Source organism: Dreissena polymorpha, chromosome 5 (assembly GCF_020536995.1).
Source record: "Dreissena polymorpha isolate Duluth1 chromosome 5, UMN_Dpol_1.0, whole genome shotgun sequence".
NCBI classification, from domain to species: Eukaryota; Metazoa; Mollusca; class Bivalvia; order Myida; family Dreissenidae; genus Dreissena; species Dreissena polymorpha.
The window spans coordinates 39960753-39985062 of record NC_068359.1 but is presented as its reverse complement, the minus strand read 5'-3'; the positions used below and the strand labels follow the sequence as shown (position 1 = coordinate 39985062).

Here is a 24310-nt window from a genome sequence, read left to right as displayed (position 1 = left end):
TGAAAAAATTCCCAATTGATGTTTAGAGGGAAAAAATCTTTAAAATCAAAACAGATTTAACTTCTAATTATTAGCTCTAGATCAATATAACAGCACAGTATGTTCACAATAAGTAAAAATATGGAATACACCCTCATTTACATTTAAAATGATCACCATTTAAGTACAGTACACTCCACGCGTTTTCCCCAATTTCCCTCCATACTCCGCGGGTTTCGACCTGGAGGGAGATTAAGAAAATCCCGCTATACGCGGCGTTTGCATGATTTTGGATGCGGCGGTTAACGATCGGCAAAACTGATAAGCCGACGCGGCGGCCCTCGGCGTTGGCAACGCGGGGGAAACACCGCGTTTTACGAGATAACGATCAATTTAATTTTGTTTGACTTCCTGATTTTCAAATAAAATTACATTTATTACAAGTACATACACGTGCATGTAGTATAATATTTACAATTAAAAAAAACAACCAAGATAGATCGATCCCGACGTGGTTGTAGAAGTAGTTGTTGTTGTATAGAAAACTCGTTGATTTACGACACACAAAACGTCGTCTTTTAACTAATACTTACCAATTAATATAAACACAGTTTGCAACATTGTTTTTATTTTGATAATTCAGGGGTTTTTTTCCACTTTTTGGGAAGATAGCCCATGGCTTTGGAATTGGGAATTTTATCGGCATTTTCATGAAATTGGGAAAATAAATTCATTAGCCTTTTTTTCCACATGAAAAGTCCACTGATTAGGGAAATACTAAATTTGATATAACTCTTTATAATCATTCAAATTAAAAGAACAAAATCATATAATACTTTGTTAGAAGTAATTGAATTGAAATTGAGATAAAATACGCATTAGACTTCTTTCTAAAAAAAAAAAAAAAATTATAATAATTTTTTTTTTTTTTGGAAATTGGGAATTTTTTGCCACATTTTGGGAAAAAAGTATACTTTTTGGGATTGGGAACATAGCCGAATTTCGGCTATAAAATCGGGCCAAAAAAAACCCTGTAATTTAATCCAAAGTTTTCATGTTAGCAGGTGATTTTCTATACTGAACATGTATACAAATGACCAAGGACCCTAAAAATCTCGCAAATCTGTGTGAATTGACAGTTTGACGTAATCAAAGAAAAGCCGCTTCCTGTCTAAAGGCATAACTTACTCAAGTAAACACGTTCAACGAATGCATAAGGAATGGTTTTAATTGTCGGAACAAAGTCAATTCTCTGCTCGCTAATGCATTGATTTTCTCTTTGTAGGTTATTCCATTGATTGTTAAAAGGTGGTAACTATTGAGTTGATAATTGCATTTAATATTCGCAGTTGTATTCTTGTTGCGTCGACATTCTAAACAATGTTTACCAGTAATTATGGACCAAATCGGCAGAGTGACATTCACACATGTTAATCCCTTTTGTCAAAACACCGCAGACAGCAGTCTACACAATAGGTCAGTAGACAAGCTTTGCGTGTTTTCATAACATCAAACACTTAAAATCCAGTTCCGCCCAGATGTCTTCTTTAATAAGTTTACAGTACAATTAGTGTTAAAATAATTACTCTGCTAAAATACCGTAACGATAAAGATTCGGCGTGTTCGATTTAAAATTATTTTAGAGGAAATATCAACTTATTCGCGATATAATTTCAAAGAAACTTTTAACCGAAATCAACAAAATTCAATGTTCTCTGCACTACAAAGTTTGTATCAAAAAAATCAATACACGCACGCTTTGCAGGAGTATACATTGTACCTTGACCTTGTACATTGCAGCATAATTTTCGCGCGCTTTTGTCGGGAAATATACATGACTGTATATTGGAAGCATTTGTTAACGTCGTGTTAACAATTAAAAATCATAGTGTGTTTCGGATTACTAATTATTATTCTCATTTGGAAATTTTACGGAACATTTATTCTTGTGTCATATGTGTTATGATTTAAATATTAATTTGTCAAATGTATTATATTAGACTAATTCATATTGTAGACGTACCTGTGAATTAAAAAACATTATTTTTTATACGTATTAATTTTCTATACAATTATCTTTTTTATACATGTACTACAGTATTTAAACAATTTATTATAACAATGTTTTTATTTTTTGGCATGCCAAGTAGCACACTGCTAACGCGGCGTTGCGAGGCGATCACTGATAAGAACGGAAAGTGTCTGCATTTACCGACTAGCCTAAAGTAATACACGCCATGGGAATTAGCGAACGCGGCGTAACGCCGAGCGTTTTATCGAGTTCACTTCGCTCTTCCAACGCCGCGTGAACACTCGCTAGCAGAAAAAAAACGCGGAGGGAGCGCGTTTTTTGGGGAAAACGCGTGGAGTGTACTGTAAGCCTCATGCTCCCAATTTTGCCAAAAAGGACGCTAAAATTCCCAATCCTACGCAGACAATTATTCCCACGGGTATAGGTCATATTCCCAAAATGACCAGAAAAAGCCCTGTAACCGTACAATATTTAAAATAAGTTAAATTATACTGGTAATAGATTTACCTCTTGTTACCATAATTCAATTGATGTACCGGTAGTGTTTTGATTTACAAAAACATATTACTTAAACACAGACATGAAATTAACACAGTGCTTCAGCTAGGCCTAAATCGAAGGCGCCCTGCCCCCCCGAACCTCCGCCCCCCCCCCCCCCCCCGAACCTCCGCCCTGCCCCCCCCCCTCCCCCCCCCCAAAAAAAAAAAAAAAAAAATGTTTTTTATTTTTTTTACATATGATTATTCATAAATCTCTTATTACATTGTAATAACTTTAATCCTCATTGTAGACATTTTATTTGAATGGTTTAACCCTTTCCTTGACAGCCATTTAGCCAATATAAGCCTCTCCAGTTACCACAAGACCTAGCTGCCTGCTGACCAGTGGCTGATAGCCATCTTATCAATATCAGTACCCCATCTTTACAGGCATTATTGGAAAAACGCTGTTTTATGACCCTCATTGCTTTTGAACCTGATATTCTCATAAAAATTGAAATATTATTGAAAAATACACAATATGAAAGTTTAAGCTAATAAAATTACCTTTCCTGTGGTGTAAACTGTATGTTTCTACCTTAATTTATTGGTCAGTTATAGTCATGCAAAGTTGACCGTTGTGTGTTTTACTGCGTTTCAATGCAAATCTACCTCTTTGGAAACGCAACCGTCATTGCCTTTAAACCTGATTTTCTCATAAAAGTTGAAATATTATTGAAAAACACTCAATATGAAAGTTTTTGCTAATAAAATTTCCTTTCCTGTGGTGTAAACTTATGTTTCTACATTATTTTATTCATCAGTTATAGTCATGTAAAGTTGACCGTTGTGTGTTTTACTGGGTTTAAATGCAAATCTCTTTCCAGCTCATATAGAAACTTTGCAAAGTTGGTGTGTTGAATCAAATACAAACAATTATATTTTGGAATATTAATTTTTTTTCTTACTTTCCAAACTACAATTCTTCTTTCTTGATCTTTCTTGATGATTTTTTTATTTTATAAATTCATTCTGCAAACCTCAAAATTTATGTAAATTCTTATAAATAACTATAGAAAAACACAGAGTTTCTCAAACAACTTCATGCATTTTCAAAATCAATTGTATTATTTCTTATAAAATTCGTACGATAATTGGTATTTCTATTACATTAATTCACCAAATGATTTATAAATATTTATAGATACCGGTAACAATTTAATTGGATGTTGCATAATGTGCCATGAATATTCATATAATTAATTTGCATTTTGCATTTTATTACCGATCGAAATCCGGCAATGTCGGCGTCTTCCAGGGTTTTTTTTCCACTTTTTGGGAAGATAGCCCATGGCTTTGGAATTGGGAATTTTATCGGCATTTTCATGAAATTGGGAAAATAAATTAATTAGCCTTTTTTTCCACATGAAAAGTCCACTGATTAGGGAAATACTAAATATGATATAACTCTTTATAATCATTCAAATTAAAATAACAAAATCATATAATACTTTGTTAGATGTAATTGAATTGAAATTGAGATAAAATACGCATTAGACTTCTTTCTATAAAAAAAAATAAAAAAAAAAAAACTTTTTTTTTTTTTTTTTTTTTTTTTTTTGGAAATAGGGAATTTTTTTGCCACATTTTGGGAAAAAAGTATACTTTTTGGAATTGGGAACATAGCCGAATTTCGGCTATAAAATCGGGCCAAAAAAAACCCTGTCTTCAATAAGTCTTCAGTTCGTGTATTTATTTGCAAAATTCCAATTTTAAGCGGCTACTTTATTATCAAATACTCCAGTTTATCTGATCGCCGACATATAACTTTACAACCCAGAAGTCGCCGACAAACCCGTGTATTCGTGTACCAAATTACAAAACGCCGAGGTAACATGGCACGCGCGCCAATGTCATATGAAGACTACTTCTGCGTCCGGTAAACATGTTTATTCAAAGTGTCTAGAACCCGTGTTTCTTATCCCTAAATGTTAGATTAGCACGTGCGCTATTAATTATTATTGGTCAGTTCAAAGGCATATTGAAGACCACCGACTGCGTCTTTGTTTTATTGCCCAATCAAGCACCGATAATCCAATATCCTGTGTATTACGAAACACAAACTTTAGATAAGCACGTGTCGTTTGTCAAAACATTTTAGTGTACATGCCATTAAACATATCGATGACATTAAACATACCGATGTAATTCTCGTATATGATCTCGGAAACAAACATTTACGATATAATGGAATCAAACAACAATAAGAATGAAATCGATTTACACCCAAATGATATTATATCCCTATGGAACGTGTTTATTTTTGCGACATTTTTTACGAGTTATTAATACGTTTTCGGAAAATGTCCAAATTAAAAACGGTTCGAGAATAGCAGTTATTTTAGGACATTACGAAATGCCTGAAGCGCGCACATCCCGGAACGTGATTTACGCATGTCAAATGGTAAACCCTCGTCTTGATTGGTCGCCAATCGCATCATAACTTTAAATAGCAACATTACCAGATGTTTACTTGACAGTTTAGAAAAATGATGAACGCAGGTGTATATGCATTTCTGTTACACTTAAAACGTCATTTTAAGCATTTAAATAGCAAATTAAATCGTGCCGCGTAAAAACGCGTATATATCAGGTAATAGATAGGGTAGTAGAAATGCGTAGATAACAGGGAATCGATACAGGCGTAGATACGCGTATTTGACAGGGAATCGATAGGGTCGTAGAAACGCGTACCTGTCAAGGAAAGGGTTAATAAAAATGGGAATAATACAATTATTTATAACATATAAATTAACATGCAATAGGAAGCATTTCAGAAACACCCGCACGCTCGTACGTGCCCTTTTCACAAAATACTGCGCGTCGAAAGTGCCCTTCTGACAAAATACTGCGCGTCGAAAGTGCCCTTTTGAATAATAAGCCCCCCTGCCCTTTTAAAATCCTAGCTGGAGCACTGTTAACAAGACAAATTACTCTGACAATCGTTATCATAAATGATACCTTTGTGTGCTGCAATATGGCGTTCTAAATGACACTTTTTGTAGAAGGCCATCTCACAGCCTTCCTCTGTGCATTTGTAATTTTTTGGTGCATTCTGATGGGTCTCGTTCATGTGGAGAACCAGGGAACGCTTCGTTTTAAAGTTTTTCTCGCATCCGTCGAACTCACATGGAAATGGCTTATCAGTCTGATGTGAGATTTCATGTAATTTCAAACCATTCATCGTCTTAAAAGATTTGTCACAACTATCATGCTCACACTTGTAAGGTCTATCTTCCGAATGAAGCTTCAAATGTCTCCGCATATTGTCCTCGGTAAAAAACATTTTATCGCATTCTTGACACTTTATATTACGTTCACCACGCTGTTCATGGATATGCCTTATGTGCTTTTTTAAGTTCGCTTTGTAATTTGATTTGTAGTCACACTGGTCGCAACTAAATAGTTTCGGTTGGTCTGGATAATGCGACACTACATGACACTTTAGGGAAGACTCGTATTGGAATTCCTTGGAACATTCCGGGCACCTAAACGGTATCCGTCCCTGACACTCTTCCATGTGTTTTTCAAGTGGAACTTCACTGCACTTGACATATCGGTTACACAACTTGCAGAACTTACAGTCACTTCTGTCCTTATGCTCCATTGCTGAATGCTCATCAAGAACCTCTTCAACATCGGTCCTATATTTGCACCGCTTGCACTGAAAGATGCCATGAGTTCGCATGTGGTTTATAACAAGCACTCGTTTCGGGGCAGAGTAATCACACTGCTCACACTTATGCACTTTTGGTTTAGAACTGGCTTCCACATCCAGACCAAATAAGTCCGGTTTACACTTACGTAAATGCCGTGTGTGCCCTCCTTTGCTTCTAGACACATATCCACAATGTTCGCATTTAATACTTTGCTCTAATTGTTTATTGTCATCACCGCCTTCGTCTCTGTCTTCAAATTCGTCGTCTTCACTACTCTTCTCATCCAGGTCTTCATGATCATTTTTAATAACACTTTGATCTTCTCTGTGACTGTTAATACTTTCAAAACTTGTCTCTAAATCCGAACTTTCTTTACTGTTTTCATCATCTGACTCCAAAACTGATTCACTGGCTGCTTTCTCGTTGACTTTCAGAGCTAAACCTGTTGTCTCGTTTTTCACAAAAGAATTCACAACACTGTCATCTTTATTCTGCTCATGCTTATCATTGTTCGAAATAGATTTAACAGGCGGAATACCTTCAGTTTTATGGATGTCCTTCAAACTGACTTTACCTTTCAGCTTCTGTTCAACTTCTTTGCATAAGTCGCTCTCTGTGTGTTCTAGTTTCTTCGCTAAATTTGCTGTTATTTTTTTCCCTGAATCTTTATTTAGCTGAATAGTATTTACTTCGGTATTATCACCCAGAGGACCTGAGAGTTTTCGCTTCCTGCCCTGTTTCTTCTTTATTGCATCATCAACAACTTCTGCCTCTTTCTGCTTTTTCTTTGGCCCAGGTTTTTTCCTAGCTGTAACCACTTCACCATTTTTAATATTACCAACATCCTTTGATTTTGGAAGTTTCTTTGATTTTGGAGATGTCTGCTCTGTACTTCTTGATGGTGATTTGTTTGGAGATGACTGCTCTGTACTTCTTGATGGTGATTTGTTTGGAGATGACTGCTCTGTACTTCTTGATGGCGATTTGTTCGGAGATGTCTGCTCTGTACTTCTTGATGGTGATTTGGATAGACGAATTGGTGATTCTTCAGATTTTGTTTTTTTCTTGCCCTTTGCCTTTTTCTCAGGGTAAGCCTTTTTGTCCGCAGCTGCTGGTATACTTTTTTCAAAACATGTATCTGAAGATTCTTCAGTGACAATATGACTGTGATCCTCACCATTTACTTCAATTTTAGCGTCAGGACTTTTATCGAGTACTCTATTACAGTTCCTCTTTTTAGGTGGTGTGCTTTTATATGACGAAATATCAGAAATATTGTCATCTTCTCCTACAATACTACTTTTTTCTGAGACAATATCACTTTGATTATCCACAAACTTGTCTGTTTCAAGTCCTTCTCTGGCACATTTTGCAGTCTTACGCTTTTTGGGCGGGGTGCTCTTTGTTGATAGATTATCCTCTTCGGGCTCTTGGACTTCTACTGGCTCAACCCTTCGCCGCAACTCGGGCTTCTTTCTAGGATCCTTTATAGTCCTCATGGTGAATTTCACTTAACCATTGCGCTGAATAAATGCCATCCCAGGTCAACCTTACATCATCCTAAAAATAATAAAACAAACAGTTAAAGACCACCAACAAAAAGAAGCTTCTCTAATTCAATGGATGTTTCATTCTGAATGATATCTTAAATATATAAATATATAATGTTTATATAACTTTTTTTATCACATTTATCAAAATTAAGGTGCAATGATTAAAAGCTATACTTTTTAAAGATACAAGCATGTTTTTATTTATTAACAAATGCAGTGTACATTAAAATGATTAACTTTAAATACACCGTTATTACTCTATGTTTTCGGACACTTAAAAATAATTATTTTTTGCTTGTCCGAAAACTTAGATAGGAAAAATATTCACAAAATACAGGTGTCCGAAAACTTAGAGTCGAAAATTAAAGTATCCGAAAATAGCGTCAGTTGTATCAAAGACTACCGGTAATAGCGCGCGCTTGTAAAATACCATGCCGTAAAGTATAAATTACAGTTATATATGTTTGCACTGCATTTTAAATAATTTTTAAATGCTTAATTTATTTGACAGAAAGTTACTACAAGGTTGTACTTTGAGCAACGAGTTCAAAGATGAGCATGTGATGTACCGATAATAGCTAATATGAACCTGTAATTAACGCAATAAAAAAGCAAATTATGAAATCTGTGTTTGTTCATTTCCGATAGTTGTTGTCTAACACCTTCCATTGTTCGTAAAACTTGCAATAGGGTGCATCACACTTTGAAGATTTAGTATTTGTCACAGTTATTTTACTGAGAAGGGGTACCGGTAGTACAGTACCATTGCGGTAGATACTTGAACTGTTAATTGGCACTTCCCCTGGTAATTGTCATAACGCTTATGCTATCGGGGGAAACCATTGTTTAATACCGGTTTACACGGTTATTTACCCAATAACGCAAATGTAATAGTCTGTTGCCCTTAGGCATGCACCGGCCATGTTTTATGATGTTAACCTGGTTGTAAAACCCCATGATCGAAGTGTCATTAGGTATGGAAAAAATAACCGAAATTTAGTAAAATAGCGCTGTAAATTATGCTGTCCGAATTATGGACGAAAACTAGTGTGTCTGAAAATTAAGAGTCACGAAAAAATAATTATTTTTTCTAAAAAAGGGGGTGTCCGAAAACTTAAGAGTGTCCGAAAACATAGAGTTATTACGGTACTAACTTTGTACTTAATTTAATTTGTCTCTATAATTATTATTATTGTAATATTTTGCAGTGAAAGATAAACTAAATTAAGGGCAGACGCCATGACTAAGTGTCTGATAGACTTACAAAGACCTGCTAACTACATACTTCCAGGTTGAATAAGGTGTGAAATCATCACTGCATAACCATACCAACAAATTACACAACTATTGCTCAACAATCAAGCACAATTATGGTGGAAATGCCATAATTTTGGGGAAGAGTAATTTATTGGTAATACAAATGCCACACCAAATGGAGTAGATTCTTCATAATCAAGAAAGAATTCATGCCACACTATGTTTAAAGGTAACAATTTATTTATTTTAAAATGTTTGTTTTCATCTGAACTATTTTACATGTATATATCTTAAATGTTGAATGATTTCATTCTAAAACTTCAACTGTGAAACATAAACATTCAGTCCAAATTGCAAAGTTGCGTGTATTTGTGTGAACTGTTTATTATATCATTTTTAATTATGTACTTTATTAACTGGTTGACTTAATTATCAATGCCTTTTAATCATAATGTGGGCCAAAGAGTGTGTTAAAATACCGATCCCAATCAAATGTCTACAACGTATTTTTTTTGATAACATTGTTGTCTGATCAAGTTCATTTTCCTGTTGTTTTTTAATATCGAAACGAACAAGCATATATCTGTGCATACACTTATTTAATTTAACAAGTTTATTATTAATTGGTGACAACGCTACGAGTTTTAAAATGTGTTACTAACATGCACTTTTTTGTAAATTTATGCTAGATGGTCGGACCCAATTAACGTTTTGCACCAATTAACACAAACTCTCGAAATTAAGCATAGTTTTTGGATGAATGCACGCGTTAGATATGCAATATTTTAAATTAGTATCAAAGATTAATATAAATTTAACCTACATACTGAATATCCACACACTTGTTGAATTCATTCCGTTGAAGTTGATAAAAATTAAAGATGTCTACATTACAATTCACATTCCGTCGGCCATTGCTAAATTTAGCAAATCAATTCACTGAGCGGCAGAAAATGACATATGCATCAATGATTGGCTGCGGCTCATCATAGAAATAAAAAAATTGACCAATGGAAAATTCGGTCTGATATGTACGAAATGGCGCCAATGTATAAGTCTGTGAAACCCAATTTGTTGACATATTTTGACAACATGCTGTGAACTTTGAAACAACACTGAACCAAAATCGTTTGCAAGCACGGTATTTCATCTATTTACGTACAGGTGAGTATTCATTATCAATCGTGTCTATGAAATTGACCGTACAAAACTTCATTTGCGACACTTCATGATCAGCTGAGAAAACAAGTGCGCGCTAAATTGAGCTGTCAAAATAATCACATCACGTCACAAAGGGATATAAGGGACCATCTTAAAGGTGATATTTTAAGTTGAAAAATTCTTGTATGGCCTTAAATATTAACGTGATTTTGTTTGATTGGTTGAAATGATGTAAGCACTTTCAATTTGTACGTATGAACTTGCACTAGTTGTTTTAATACTCCTTAATTCATTAAAAAAATAAATAAGTTTAAGAATAGTTTAAGTATTTGACTAAAATATAAACAAATTTCATAGCAGCTCATGATAAATATTTTCAGATATATTTTTTTGCGAATTGTCCATTCTACATGGACATACCAGGGAAGTAGATTATGTTTCAACAGTGAGGTGGCTAACATAACTAAATTGCTCCTTCATTAACCATTCCCCAATCACATACTTTATTTTCTCCTACCCAAATATACAGATAATAAAAGAAAATGTTGGGAGGAGAAAAGTCTAGGGTTTGTGGGAGAAAGGACCAGGGGAGAAACGTCCAGGGGGAGAAAAGACCGGAAATCACATTTTAATAACACGCAGAGTACGTAGTACATGTATGTGAAAAAGATGCAATTATTCTGGGTTAATTGTGGTTAAGCGCAAATAAGCATGTTTATTTGTTCACTTGCCAATGAAACAATCTTTTGGAAACATCTTGATATAACAGTCCTTTGTTAATTGTTTTGTTTCTATTAGGCAATAGGGAATTATGTAATTTGTCCGTGATTGGGTAAGTGTCATTTACTGATAAATAACACAAAAAATAATTGCAGCACTGAATTGGAGTAAAACAATATTACTTTCACCTTATCAGGATATACAATAGGGATTTAAAAAAAACATTATAATTTATATCAAATCACTGCCTGTGCAACCCCAACATAGTATCATGAAACCATTAAGATGATGTCAGCCATTAAGGCTATTGTCCCCTACCGGTTTCACCGGAGGGGACTTATGGTTTGTGCTCCGTCTGTCAGTCTGTCTGTCACACTTTTCTGGATCCTGCGAAAACTTTAAAAGTTCTTCATATTTTTTCATGAAACTTGAAACATGGATAGATGGCAATATGGGCATTATGCACATAATTTCATTTTGTTCCTACGTCCAAAATTCAGGTTGCTATGGCAACAAATAGACAAGAAATACTGCTGAAAATGGTGGTTTTCTGGATCCTGCGATAACTTGTTTTTCATATTTTTATGAAACTTGAAACATGGATAGATGGCAATATGGACATTATGCATGTCATTTCATTTTGTTCCTACGTCAAAAATTCAGGTTGCTATGGCAAGAAATAGACAAGAAATACTGCTGAAAATGGTGGTTTTCTGGATCCTGCGATAACCTTAAAAGTTCTTCATATTTTTTCATGAAACTTGAAACATGGATAGATGGCAATATGGACATCATGCACACCATTTCATTTTGTTCCTATGTCAAAAACTCTGGTTGCTGTGGCAACAAAAAACAACAAATCTGATAATGGTGGGATTTCTGACAATGGTGGAGCCGGTAGGGGACATGTATTGCTTAGCAATAGTCTTGTTTTGACTGTATTTTAAGAAACCTTTTGTACATGTATCATTCATTACCCCTTTGTATATGGTAAATGTATTAACATCACATTTGCTGCTGTATTTCAGATGCTCTTGATGAGTGGATGAGATGCTGCAAAACAGTGACTGCCATCTTCCGTATGACCTGTTACCAGGAGCTATAGACAATCTTAGGGCCACAGAATCATCATTTGATAGTGGATATTGTGCGTCCCCATTAAACCCTTCTGCAGGTTTGTCTTCATTTGTGAATAATGACAACGAATCTAGACAGTGTTCTTTCACAGCGATATTTTTTACCTCCATTGTGAAAGTATCTTTTACAGGTCTATGAAGAAGGAAAGAAATCGCTTAATCATAAGCAGCTTAGCTGATATTGTAATTCTTTTTAATTAGGAAAATAAAAAGACAGGTTTATGTAAAGTCTACTCTAGTTGAGGTTAAGATTTGTTTACAAGACAAGACAATTTGACAAACAAAATGTTTCTTTAAATATTTTCGTTTACTATTTATAAAACCTGCAGATATTATAATAGTGGTGGAAATTTTGCGCACATGCATCAATATGGCTAGCAAGTTCTTAAGTGCTTACTTATGTAACTCTCTTGTAGTCTTTGAATGTGCATGTATAACAGGGATGAAAGAACATCTGCTCATTTGTTGACAGTTTCAAAGTTTCACAAATTATTTGACAATTGTCACTGAAAAGCATTTAATTGAACTGTATTGTGCATTATGCACTTGATAATGGACTGCACAACACACTATCATCAAGGGTACAAATGTATATTAAAAATCAGCCACTTGTGAGACACAATATTAATGTAAAAGTTGCAATTATTTACACTTAACACACTTCTTTATATAAATAATTCACAAAGGAACAGCTATTCAAATAGTTTAAACATATTAAAATAATTTGTATTATAAGAATATTCTAACATTGTAGTATTTGTTGCCTTCCCATGAATATATATATACCATTTGATTAGGGGAAAGGTGCTGAATTTCAGCCTCAGGGTGGCCGTTGAATAACTGGATGACATATACTTTTGTTGACGTAATATCTAAAATTGTTGTAGGTTCCAGTCGTCAACTCGCCAACATGATGCAGCCGATGTTTCTTGCGAGTCCAACAAAAAGTCCTTTCAAGGTGAATACGGACTCCAATCACATGATAATTATCAGCCCTTTGAAAGGAATATTCAGTCCTTTCAAGGACTCCTCCCTCAGTCCATTCAAGCTTATGCAGAGTCCTTCAAAGGGTTTTGACGTTTGGGACAGAGACTTGTTTGCAAACTTTGAGGAAAATTTGTTTGGAATGGGCGACATGTCCGAAAATCTTGTGGATGAACTTTTGAAGTCCCCAAAGGGAAAGGCACTTATGGAAATGAGACAAAGTCCTAGCCAAGCAGTAAGAAGACTTCGCATTTCTCCAGACAACCGCCACAAAGGACAGAGGTTCCAGTCACTAGTTGATGCACATTCAGACATTTATTCTGTTCCGCAAACCACCGGATTACAATGCCTTGACTTTGAAATGGTAGATATAAAGGAAGAAACCACTATTCACGATCACATGTATGGTCAAAATATGTCGGGAAATACACTAAGTGCAATAGACCCAAACAAAATGGGTGCTACTCCAATAAAGCCTCGCATGACAAACATAGAAAATGCACCGATTCGAAAACTTTCAATGATGAAGTCTGTAGGAAATTGTCCTATGCCGAATGTTGTTGTGAAATCTGAAAACGAGCCCAGTGTGCAACACTTGTCTGAAAACTGGCCTCCAACAGAAAGGTTGAAGTTTGCACGTAAACAGTTTCAGGAGATATTGAACGATGCAGTGAAGAGAGAAATACAGCTACTGAAGCAGCAGAAATTAAAGAAAGCTGAGCTTGTGACGAAAAATATTCTTCTGGAAAACAAGAAACAGTTAGAGTTCAAGATCGGCAAGACAGAACACCACAAACAGGACAGAAATCTCAAAGACAGAGTGACTAAAAAGGGTAAAAAAGTGAAGACCTACAGGAAAAAGAAAAAAGACACCTACCCTCAAATAAAGATGGCTCTGGCAAAGACAACAGTTCGGAATCAGCCACCGGTTGTTCACAGGCAGCTGTCCCCACTAACTCCACTGATACATAACACCATGTTGGATCCTGGTTGGTATCCTAGCGCTGATGATGATGATGAAGAGGTAGAGCAGTGGACTGGACCACCTCCCTTCCACACACAGGCTAGCGGTAGTTTTTATAGCGACGATATGTCGTCAGAGGAAGAGGAGGAAACGCCCACAAACTATCAGTATGAAACTCTTTCTGGACGAAGGGTGACCATAAAAAGACCAAGACTTTGTTGATTGGGTGTGTTTTGCTGTGATTTAATCTAAATGTTTTGCTTTGATTTTTGTATCAGTGGTAAAGGAAAATTGGCATATTTTATATTGAATATTTGATACTGAGCACTTGAATGGGAATTTAGTTTTGATTATTATTGAATAATTTCTGGCCAAATTTAGAAGTAAATTATGTTAAGCTTAATTCTTAAACTGTTTCTCTTTCCCTGTGATTACTCGAGATGCTTTGATACTGAAAAAAAATGCATGTGTAAACGGCACTTATTAGTCCCCTACTTGTGAAACCAGTGAGGGACTTATGGTTTGCGCTCTGCGTGACTGTCAGTCTGTCACACTTTTCTGGATCCTGCGATCACTTTAAAAAGTTCTTCATATTTTTTCATGAAACTTGAAACATGGACAGATGGCAATATGGAGATTATGCACGTCATTTCATTTTGTTTCTACGTCAAGAATTCCGGTTGCTATGGCAACAAATAGACTAGAAATATTGCTGCAAATGGTGGATCCTGCGATAACTTTACAAGTTCTTCATATTTTTTCCTGAAAATTGAAACATGGATAGATGGAGATTTTGCACATCATTTCATTTTGTTCCTACTTCAAGAATTTTGGTTGCTTTGGCAACAAATAAACTACAAATATTGCTGAAAATGGTGGAACATCATATAATAATAAAGAAATAAATTAAAAAAACATAAATTCAATTTAACAACAACAATCTCTCTAAATTAGCTACTTTAGGGGACTTTTATTGCTTGGCAATAGTCTTCGACTTGTTACTAACTTACTAAATATTATTCTCCATGAACATTTCTTTCTTTTGTTTTTCTTCAAGAATATTTGTAATTCACTTTTAATTGAATTGCAGTTATTTGAGTTGTACTTCATTTTTCAGTTTGCTTTAAACCAAGCTTACTCGTGTTTTGTAGATAAATCTTAGCTTATGTAAAGGTGACCATAGGTGACAAATGGTTATTTTTTATTAAAAATAATTGTAATTTATGTAAACATGAAAAACAAAATTGTGCAATGTTTAATAGAAGGAATATATAAATCATTCGCTGTGATAACTTTTAGTACACGATCTTTGAAAAAGTGTAATCAACAAATATCTGTTAAAACAATATTGTTATTTGTGGCAAAATTTGGTAAATCTATGAATTAATGAGCAAGCAATGCAACATTCTATGTTGTGGGAAATATTACAATTAATAAATTTCAGTTTCAGACAAACAGCCATCACATTTTTGACATCCTAAAGATGCTTTTATTTACAAATTATTGTACCCACATTTAACTAACAGAGTTGTGTATCAATTCATTTTAATGATTTACAGTGTGTACATTTAGTCAAGCAACATCTTGGCTTTTAGTTTAAACTGAATCCACAACCAACATATAAAGCCATTCCAGCATATTTAAGTTTATTTCCAATAAATATTTTAAGGATACAACACTTATCATTTTAACAAAATCACAATTTAAACTGTTAAAATACTTATGAACTTTTATAACTTAACATGTATGAAAGATTACTGGTATGGTCAACAGTAAAAGAAACTATTATTGAAAAAATAAACACACTGTAAATCTACTCTACCGGACTATGTTTGATTAATACTTCATGCATTTAAATGAAGGCATTTCAAATAGCTAGACCCAATTAAAGTATACAAGATGCTAAACCGTTTAAGAGTAATTACTTTATCAATTGGCTTGTTTTGATGTTTAAAAATTCATCACAATTCACAATTTTTTTATGACCATGAAATACTACCCTTAAAGTTGTGCAGTATTTGCAAAATGTATTGATCACAAATACATACTACATAGAATAAACATACTGCTTGATGGTTTAATCAGTTAATACAACTCTTATCTTTTGTTAATGCTAAACAATTTACAATATTGTTCCAAAATGTCAGGAAACTGTTTGTGATTAGACAACATCATCACACTTTGCCATGTAATAAGCAAATTGAGAAAAGTCAATGTTTTTAGTTAAACATGATTGTTTAACAAGTTTGTCCCACCCTATTTTATATGTGTTTCATGGTGTGTGCATGGTTATTGTTTTGATAACATTTCTGGTAAGGAAATGATAATAGACATGCATTTTTAAAATTCAGTGTTTTTGGTGTTGTGTTAAACCTGGCGCTTTGTTATTGTCTGTGTAAATTACATATTGTTATGTTTGTGATGTGTGTATATTTTATTTTATTTATTGCATCACTTTTGTTTTATGATTAAGCCAGGTGTACATAGGTAAATGTGTTATCATTTAAATAGGTAAATAAGCTTTATACATTTTGAACATTGAATGAAATAAGAAACTTTGTTATATTTTTTTTTTATTATCAATGACCAGAAAAGAAATTCAAAGCCACTGTAAATGTGGCCAAGTAAACAGTCGCGTAATATGAATATTTTGTGTTCATAGTCAATCATCTTCAACATATATTTTTAGAACTCTAACAGATCACTGCACATTCATCATGTAACTTGTTTTGAACATTTGTCCAAATAATATCTCAGACAGTTTTGAAAGTGGTTCATGCGATGTCAATCACTAAGTCAACTTGAAATAAAGGTTTTTGCTTACATGAATGACTGCGCCTGTTGCCTAGTCAGTATATAACTTGCTTCACCCGTTAGTCCTGCAATGTATTATCTCTTGTTTTTCGCTGTCGATTCCAGTGTTTTTTAAAGCAGAATACAATTAACAAGAGTTCATGTTTTGTTTTAATAATATGAATGTGAAATATTTTCAAAAAGTTAACTGTGTTTAAAAAAAGGGTTTTGCAACTTTGTTTTCAAAATTCTGTGATAAAAAATTATCTTTTTCCTTGTTTGTGTTTTTCTGAATAATCAATTATTGTCTGACATACTTTTGAGCGTTTGCCATATGAAAGTCTTGAGGTTCAATCCTAGAAAAGTAGTGGCCCTTTGAATTATCATCATATATGTGTAGAATGTTTTGAATTAACATCATAGTAGTGGCCCTTTGAATTAGCATCATAGTAGTGGCCCTTTAAATTAGCATCATAGTAGTGGCCCTTTGAATTATCATCATAGTAGTGGCCCTTTGAATTATCATCGTAGTAGTGGCCCTTTGAATCATCATCGTAGTAGTGGCCCTTTCAATAATCATCATAATGGTGGCGCTTTGAATTATCATCGTAGTTGTGGCCTTTTGAATTATAGTAGTAGTGGCCTTTGAATTTACATCATAGTAGTGGCCCTTTGAAATATCATCATAGTAGTGGCCCTTTGAAATGAATTATTATGGTGGAAGTGGCCCTTTGAATTATCATCGTAGTAGTGACCCTTTGAAATATCATTGTAGTAGTGGCCCTATGAATTATCATAATGGTGGCCTGTTGAATCTTCCTCATATTTGTGGCCTGTTGAATCTTCCTTATAGAAGTGAACCTTAGAATCTTTTTCCCACAAAAAGTTTTGTTTATAATCACAGAATAAACTCTTGCTGTAGACATGACCAAACTATATATACAGAAACATTTCATTTCTATTACTAGATCTATGTTTTGAAAAATTTTCAATACTTTGGTTATGTCCCCAGCAGTGGGAGACATTTTGCTTATCCATCTATAGCTGCATCCTGGAATTTTATGAGCTCTTTTTCTTTTTGACAGATCTAACTCAAAATTTCACAGTAAAAAGCTTAAACAGTTCGATGATTTCATGGGAAGACATTTTTTATTACCAATTTTAACAGAATTGTGACTTGTTATTTCCAAAAAAAAATTATTTATGTTTATGAAAATGAATTTTTGGAGACAGCTTTCATGTTGAAATGACCCTTGAGTGTCCAAACATGTTGTGGGATCGTTTAACCCTTTCCCACTTAAAAGCAAAGTGAAAATGGCAATGTGCAAACAGCATAGAACCAGAACAGCCTGCGAGTAACTCTCAGTCTGTTCAGGTTTTATGTTGTTTGCTGCTCATTAGTATCTAAGGGTTGGAAATGAAGCCTTTACAAATTGAATCTTGTAAGAAAGGGACTACAAATGCGTCAAAATACGTATCTAAGTGGTGAAGGGTTAAAGTGTGTCTATCACACTTCTAGTTCATGGTTGTAATCAAATGGTAAATGTACATGTGTGCCTCCTGGAAAAGTGATCTTTTTGTAGGAAGTGTTTGAAGGAGCAAGTTATTTGTACGTGTATTTATTTGAGAATTATATTAGTTTGATACTAGTGTAATAAAGCTGATATAATCAAGTATATGTACCATAATAAAATATATGAAACATACATGGTAAATTGTTTTTCTCTTTGTTTAAAGGGGCTTATTTATCGAACAAAATGGAACAGGCACAAATACAGTGGCAGTGTGGGTTATAGAATGGTTTCCCTTTAAAAAGATCTGGTTTAACACTGTGAAGTCTGTCTAAATCAAAATAATTTTGTATCTATTAGCTTGGCTGTTTTCAGAGAAAACCCGAGGTATTGTCATAGCCAGCTCGTTGTGTCGTCCGCGTCGTGTAAAACCTTAACATTATGTCAAGGTTTTAAACATTGGCTCTAAAATCAATGTGCCTCAACCTACAACTTTGAAACTTCATATGTAGCTGCACCTTGATGAGTTCTACATGCCACACCCATTTTTGGGTCACTAGGTCAAGGTCACTATGACCTAAAAAAAAATCTGTCAAGCTTTCATTTATTCAAAACTGCACCCGCAGCCTAGCATGGCATCCGTTATGCGGTGCTCATGTTATGTCGGTGTTTTCGGAGAAAACCAAAGGTATTGTCATAGCCAGCTCGTCGTGCCATCCGACGTCCGCGTCATGCTAAAACCTTAACATTTTGTTAAGGTTTTGAACATTGGCTCTAAAATCAAATTGCTTCCACCTACAACTTTGAAACTTCATGTGTAGATGCACCTTGATGAGTTCTACACGCCACACCCATTTTTGGTCATAGATACACTTAAACCCTTTACCACCTTTCATCAAGGTGCATCTTTGATTTTAGAGCCAATGTTAAGGTTTTAGCACGACGCCTATGGCGGACGACGATCTGGCTATGACAATACCTCGGGTTTTCTCCGAAAACAGCCGAGCTAAAAATGATCATCAATCCCTTGACCCGTTTAACCCTTGGGGAGAAATGAGGGACGACAATACAGAAATCCTCTTCAAGTCAGGCCTGAGGTGTGCTGCTGAGAGTAATTAATCCATGGAAAGGAATGTCCATTTGATTTGTTTCCATCCAGCTTTCTTATGACGACCTCAATGTCGACCTCCCTCTAAAGCGTGCCCTGGAGAACAGTCTTGCACAGAGAGTCGTGCCTGGTGAAGTGTCCAAACCAAGCAAACTTTCGTTGTTTGACGGTCGCCAGTAGGGGCTCTTGTGGACCAACAAGTGTTGCAGTCATGTTCCAGACGTACTCGTTGGTTTTGTTCTCTGTATAGGAAATGCGGAGCAGTTTTTTGAGAAATTTATGTTCAAATGCCCGTATGCTGCGTTCTGTGCCCGTGTGAAGCGTCCAGGTCTCTCAGCCGTTGAGTAGGATGGAGACTACAACTCTTGCTCTTTCATAGAGACTGTTGGTGAGATCTTGAAGTTCACTGCTAGTGTTACTCATGAGGTCAATATCATCAGCGAATCTCAAGTTGGCGATGGGTCTTCAACCGATAAAGATAGAGGTGTGATGGTCATGGAGTCACCTGCATTATCTTCTCAAGGAAAAGGTTGCACAGGACGGGAGAGAGCCGACAACCCTACAGATGCCCACTGATGTCCTGAAGAAGTCCCCTTGCTGTCTGCGCCAGGAAACGTTCTTGTGTTCACCTTGTTAATGCTAGACAAAAATGATAGTTACAGTTGTGCAAGTACATGTATAAGTCTGTCGTAATTTAATCACATCTGGTCCAGACTATTTTTTTCTCATTTGACCCCTTTTGTTACTTTAGGGTCACATGTCTTGTGTTTCCATCTCCACATGGTGAACTTATGAGGCAAGCTATTTCAACATTTGTTTGTAAAAATAATTTCCAACTTGAACTAGAGCTTTGTCACAGACGTGATGAATACCCCCACATGAAGAGCGGATGAAAATTACTTGAAATAGGGAACACCATGCTGAATGTGTAAAATGCACTAAGTGACCCCGTGACCTAGTTTTTGGCCTAGCATGGCCCATGTTCAAACTTGGCCTAGAGATCATCTAGATTAAACCATGTTTAAAACATGTCAAAGCTTATTGAATTAGAGAAAAAAATAATCAAAAGAGAAAAATTATATTTCATGCACACGGGCATGTGAAATCACGTCTGTACACATAGCATCATCAACTTAGAAAAGGAAACAACAAAATATAAAGTTTGGTATGATATACATGTGAAATTAAAGAGCATGGTGTAATTAAAGAGCATGTCAAGTTTTGAATTTATATGCTGAAACGTAATGTTATAACCCACAAACGTTTTACTGTAACAGAACGTTTTCAAAGATAAGTGGTACAGAAAATACATGTTGATTATCTTTTTAAAGATATTTCTTGTTATATTTGATTGAAAATGTAACCCGCCTCCCAGGTTTCGTGGAATGGATCAAACTCCCCACGGGTACTACTTCCCCGTACCCCCAATTTTTTTTCGTACCCTACATTTTTCGTACCAAATTTTTTCCGTACCCAATTTTTTTTCGTACCTAAATTTTTGCTCGTAAACAAATTTTTTTTCGTACCCAATTTTTTTTCTTACCCAATTTTTTTTTCGTAACCAAATCTTTTTTCGTAGGCATTTTTTTGGCATAATTTTTGTATCCAAAATTTTCGTACCCAATTATTTTCCTACCGAAAATTTTCGAACTCACACAATTGTGGTGATATAGATAAACTTAAATAGATGCTTTTATATCAATCCTTTTCAAAAGCATCGTCACACCAGTACTGTCAGTACTTTGATTAAACTCTTTTAACAAATGGCTGGATCTTGCTCAAACTTCTACATCTTACTGAGTTGATGATTGATAATCAAGGAACTTTGGCTGCAACCACTTTTGGCAGAATTATGGCCCTTTGTCTTTTTCTTCCACTGCACATTCACAAAACCACCATTGTAACAACCAAGTTGAGTTGACATCTTGCAGGCTCTACAAATTATCAGGATAATTATACACCGTAAACAATGTTATTAGGAACAAGAATCTACAAAAAGGAATTAACAAACACACTTGCCCCCAGTCGATGCTCGATAGTTCATTTCTCAAACAAAGTCAAAGTAAAGGTTAGACTATTGGGAATACAGTTGTAGTCAGCAACAACTGTTCAAGTATCAAAGAGTTGTTAATATGCTAAGTTGGTGCAAAATGAACCGCTAAAATCTTTATACCTGTCATATATAGACGGTTTGAATTATCACAAGGTCAAAGTAATTTTAATGGATGATATGGGTCGGTTGGGTATGGTCATACACAATAACTGTGTTTAATAGTATACAAGAGTTGTATCACAATGTGTTGCTGATGTGAAATGGTAAAATTGAGTCAACAAATTAATACATCTTATGAATTATACCCCAAGATGTAACTCTTATGAATTATTTAGATCCAACTAAGGTCAAGGTCAAATTAATAAGATATTAGGTGGGTAGGGAAAGGTCATAAGGAACAGCTGTGTCAGCATCAAAAGTTGAAGAAACTGGTGTTGGAGCTAGACAAAATCGTAAAATCTACCGTACTTAACCTGTAACAGACTGGCAAATGGGAAAATCACTGTATGCCTCCAAAATTAAGCAGTACCAAAGAGTTCACTGTAACAAATTGTTCACCTATAATAATTTTATTATCAACACAAACATTTTAATAAATGTTTAAGACACATGTTTATCATATGATTCACTTTACAAAGAAAACGATGCATGTAACTTTTGAAGTAGAAACACGTTTACATATGTGCTGGTACCTATATTACTATCATCAGTACCACAAAATTATAATACCTCTTCAATAAGTTAACTAAATTTTGTTCTTAAGATCCTTCTATAAACAATAGACAAAATCATCGTTTCAAATCCACTCATTACCAATGCAAAGGCAAGTCTCAAAAAATGAGCATGGAATGGTAAAATATAATATTTTTGACTATGCAAATATTTCTCATACCATGATGAAATGTCACTTTCTAAAATTGATGCAGCTGAGAATTATCTTATGAAAAGGTTGTTTGAGTAATGGAATGAATTTTATATTCAGAAGTTCAAAGCAATTACCAATATCATGTCCCAAAAGTACATAACAAAAGAGTTATGTATATTGATAGGACTGAATGTTAAAAAACGTACTAAGTGACCCCGTGACCTAGTTTTAGGCCCGGAATGGCCCATGTTCAAACTTGTCCTAGAGATCATTTAGATAAAACTTGTGACCAAGTTTGGTGAGGATTGGATGAAAACTACTTGAATTAGAGAGCGGACAACATGGTGAGGTTTAAAACGCACTAAGATACCCGGTGACCTAGTTTTAGACCCGGCATGACCCATATTCAAACTTGGCCTAGACATCATCTAGATACAACTTCTGACCAAGTTTAGTGAAGATTGGATGAAAACTACTTGAAATAGAGAGTGGACAACATTGTGATGTTTAAAACGCACCTAGTGACCCCGTGACCTTGTTTTTGACCCGGCATGACCCATATTCAAACTTGCCCTAGACATTATCAAGATACAACTTCTGACCAATTTTGGTGAAGATTGGATAAAAACTACTTGAATTACAGAGCGGACAACATGGTTAGGTTTAAAACACACTAAGTGACCCCGTGACCTAGTTTTTGACCCGGCATGGCCCATGTTCGAACTTGAGCTACACATCATCTAGTTACAACTTCTGACCAAGTGTGGTGAAGATCGGATTTAAACTACTTGAAATAGAGAGCGGACACCATGCTCAATGTGTAAAACGTATTAAGTAACCCTGTGACCTAGTTTTTGATCTGGCATGGCCCATATTAAAACTTGGCCTTCAGATCATCTAGATAAAACTTCTGACCAAGTTTGGTGAAGATCGGATGAAAACTACTACTATAAGAGAGAGGACACCATGCTGAATGTTGAAAAACACACTTAGTGACCCCGTGACCTTGTTTTTGATCCGGCAAGGCCCATGTTCGAACTTGGCCTTAAGATCATCTAGATACAACTTCTGACCAAGTTTGGTGAAGATCGGATGAAAACTACTTGAATTAGAGAGCGGACAACATGCTGAATGTTTAAAACACACTAAGTGACCCTGTGACCTAGTTTTTGACCCGGCAAGGCCCATGTTCGAACTTGGCCTAGACATCATGTAGATACAACTTCTGACCAAGTTTGGTGAAGATCGGATGAAAACTACTTGAATTAGAGAGCGGAAAACATGCTGAATGTTTAAAACGCACTAAGTGACCCCGTGACCTAGTTTTTGACACGGCAAGGCCCATGTTCGAACTTGGCCTAGACATCATCTAGATACAACTTCTGACCAAGTTTGGTGAGGATTGGATGAAAACTACTTGAATTAGAGAGCGGACAACATGCTGAATGTTTAAAACGCACTACTGGTAAGTGACCCCGTGACCTAGTTTTTTACCCGGCAAGGCCCATGTTCGAAATTGGCCTAGACATCATGTAGATACAACTTCTGACCAAGTTTGGTGAAGATCTGATGAAAACTACTTGAATTAGAGAGCGGACACTTAATACAGACCGACAGACAGACCAACCGACAGACAAGTTCACTCCTATATACCCCCCTAAACTTTGTTTGTGGGGGTATAATAAACAAATGTTGTGTACATATAGAGTTCTGGAGACTGTTTAAATTTAAATTACCCCAAAGGTGAACTTGTCTCTCTGGGCCCTTACATATAGGTTTTAACCCTTTACCATTTAGATACGTATTTTGACGTGTTTGTAGTCGCTTAGAAAGTTTAATTTAATAAAAGACCTTTCTTACTAGATTCAAATTTTAAAGCATGAGCAGCAAACAGCATAAAACCTGAACAGACTTTGAGTTACCATTTACACTTTGCCTCTGAGTTGGAAAGGGTTAATAATACAGGTAAGCAGCTCCACCCATTAGGTAATACACT

At 35.3% G+C, this 24310-nt stretch overlaps 2 protein-coding genes across 4 annotated transcripts in view; one reads left to right on the top strand and one right to left on the bottom strand.

The window, feature by feature from the left end:
- Positions 1-9949, bottom strand: part of LOC127881902 (uncharacterized) — a 31896-nt gene extending 21947 nt beyond the window's left edge. The window contains exons 1-2 of one of the 2 annotated variants that reach the window (XM_052430107.1): positions 9847-9949; positions 5512-7769 (exon numbers count right to left, since the gene is read on the bottom strand). In XM_052430107.1, the coding sequence (XP_052286067.1) occupies positions 5512-7708 (2197 nt within the window). In that variant the 5' untranslated portion in view covers positions 7709-7769; positions 9847-9949. Of the gene's footprint in view, positions 1-5511; positions 7770-9842 lie in introns of both variants that reach the window. The other variant, XM_052430108.1, reaches the window with a different exon arrangement.
- A 103-nt stretch (positions 9950-10052) lies between these two features.
- Positions 10053-14746, top strand: LOC127881906 (uncharacterized). 2 transcript variants are annotated; one of them, XM_052430115.1, is made up of 3 exons: positions 10053-10183; positions 11929-12074; positions 12924-14743. In XM_052430115.1, exons 2-3 carry the CDS (start codon positions 11951-11953, stop codon positions 14204-14206), a joined length of 1407 nt encoding a protein of 468 aa, XP_052286075.1. In that variant the 5' UTR covers positions 10053-10183; positions 11929-11950; the 3' UTR covers positions 14207-14743. The 2 variants fall into 2 exon arrangements, with proteins under 2 accessions (XP_052286075.1, XP_052286076.1); XM_052430116.1 differs by lacking the exon at positions 10053-10183 and adding an exon at positions 10294-10337 and having other exon boundaries at positions 12924-14746.
- Positions 14747-24310: the final 9564 nt, after the last annotated feature.

Bases quoted from the DNA above. Each gene is read 5' to 3' on its own strand.
- LOC127881906 (XM_052430116.1), top strand. From the start codon at position 11,951: ATGCTGCAAAACAGTGACTGCCATCTTCCGTATGACCTGTTACCAGGA. The intron at 12,075-12,923 runs GTTTGTCTTCAT...AAATTGTTGTAG, and splicing joins CCCATTAAACCCTTCTGCAG to GTTCCAGTCGTCAACTCGCC.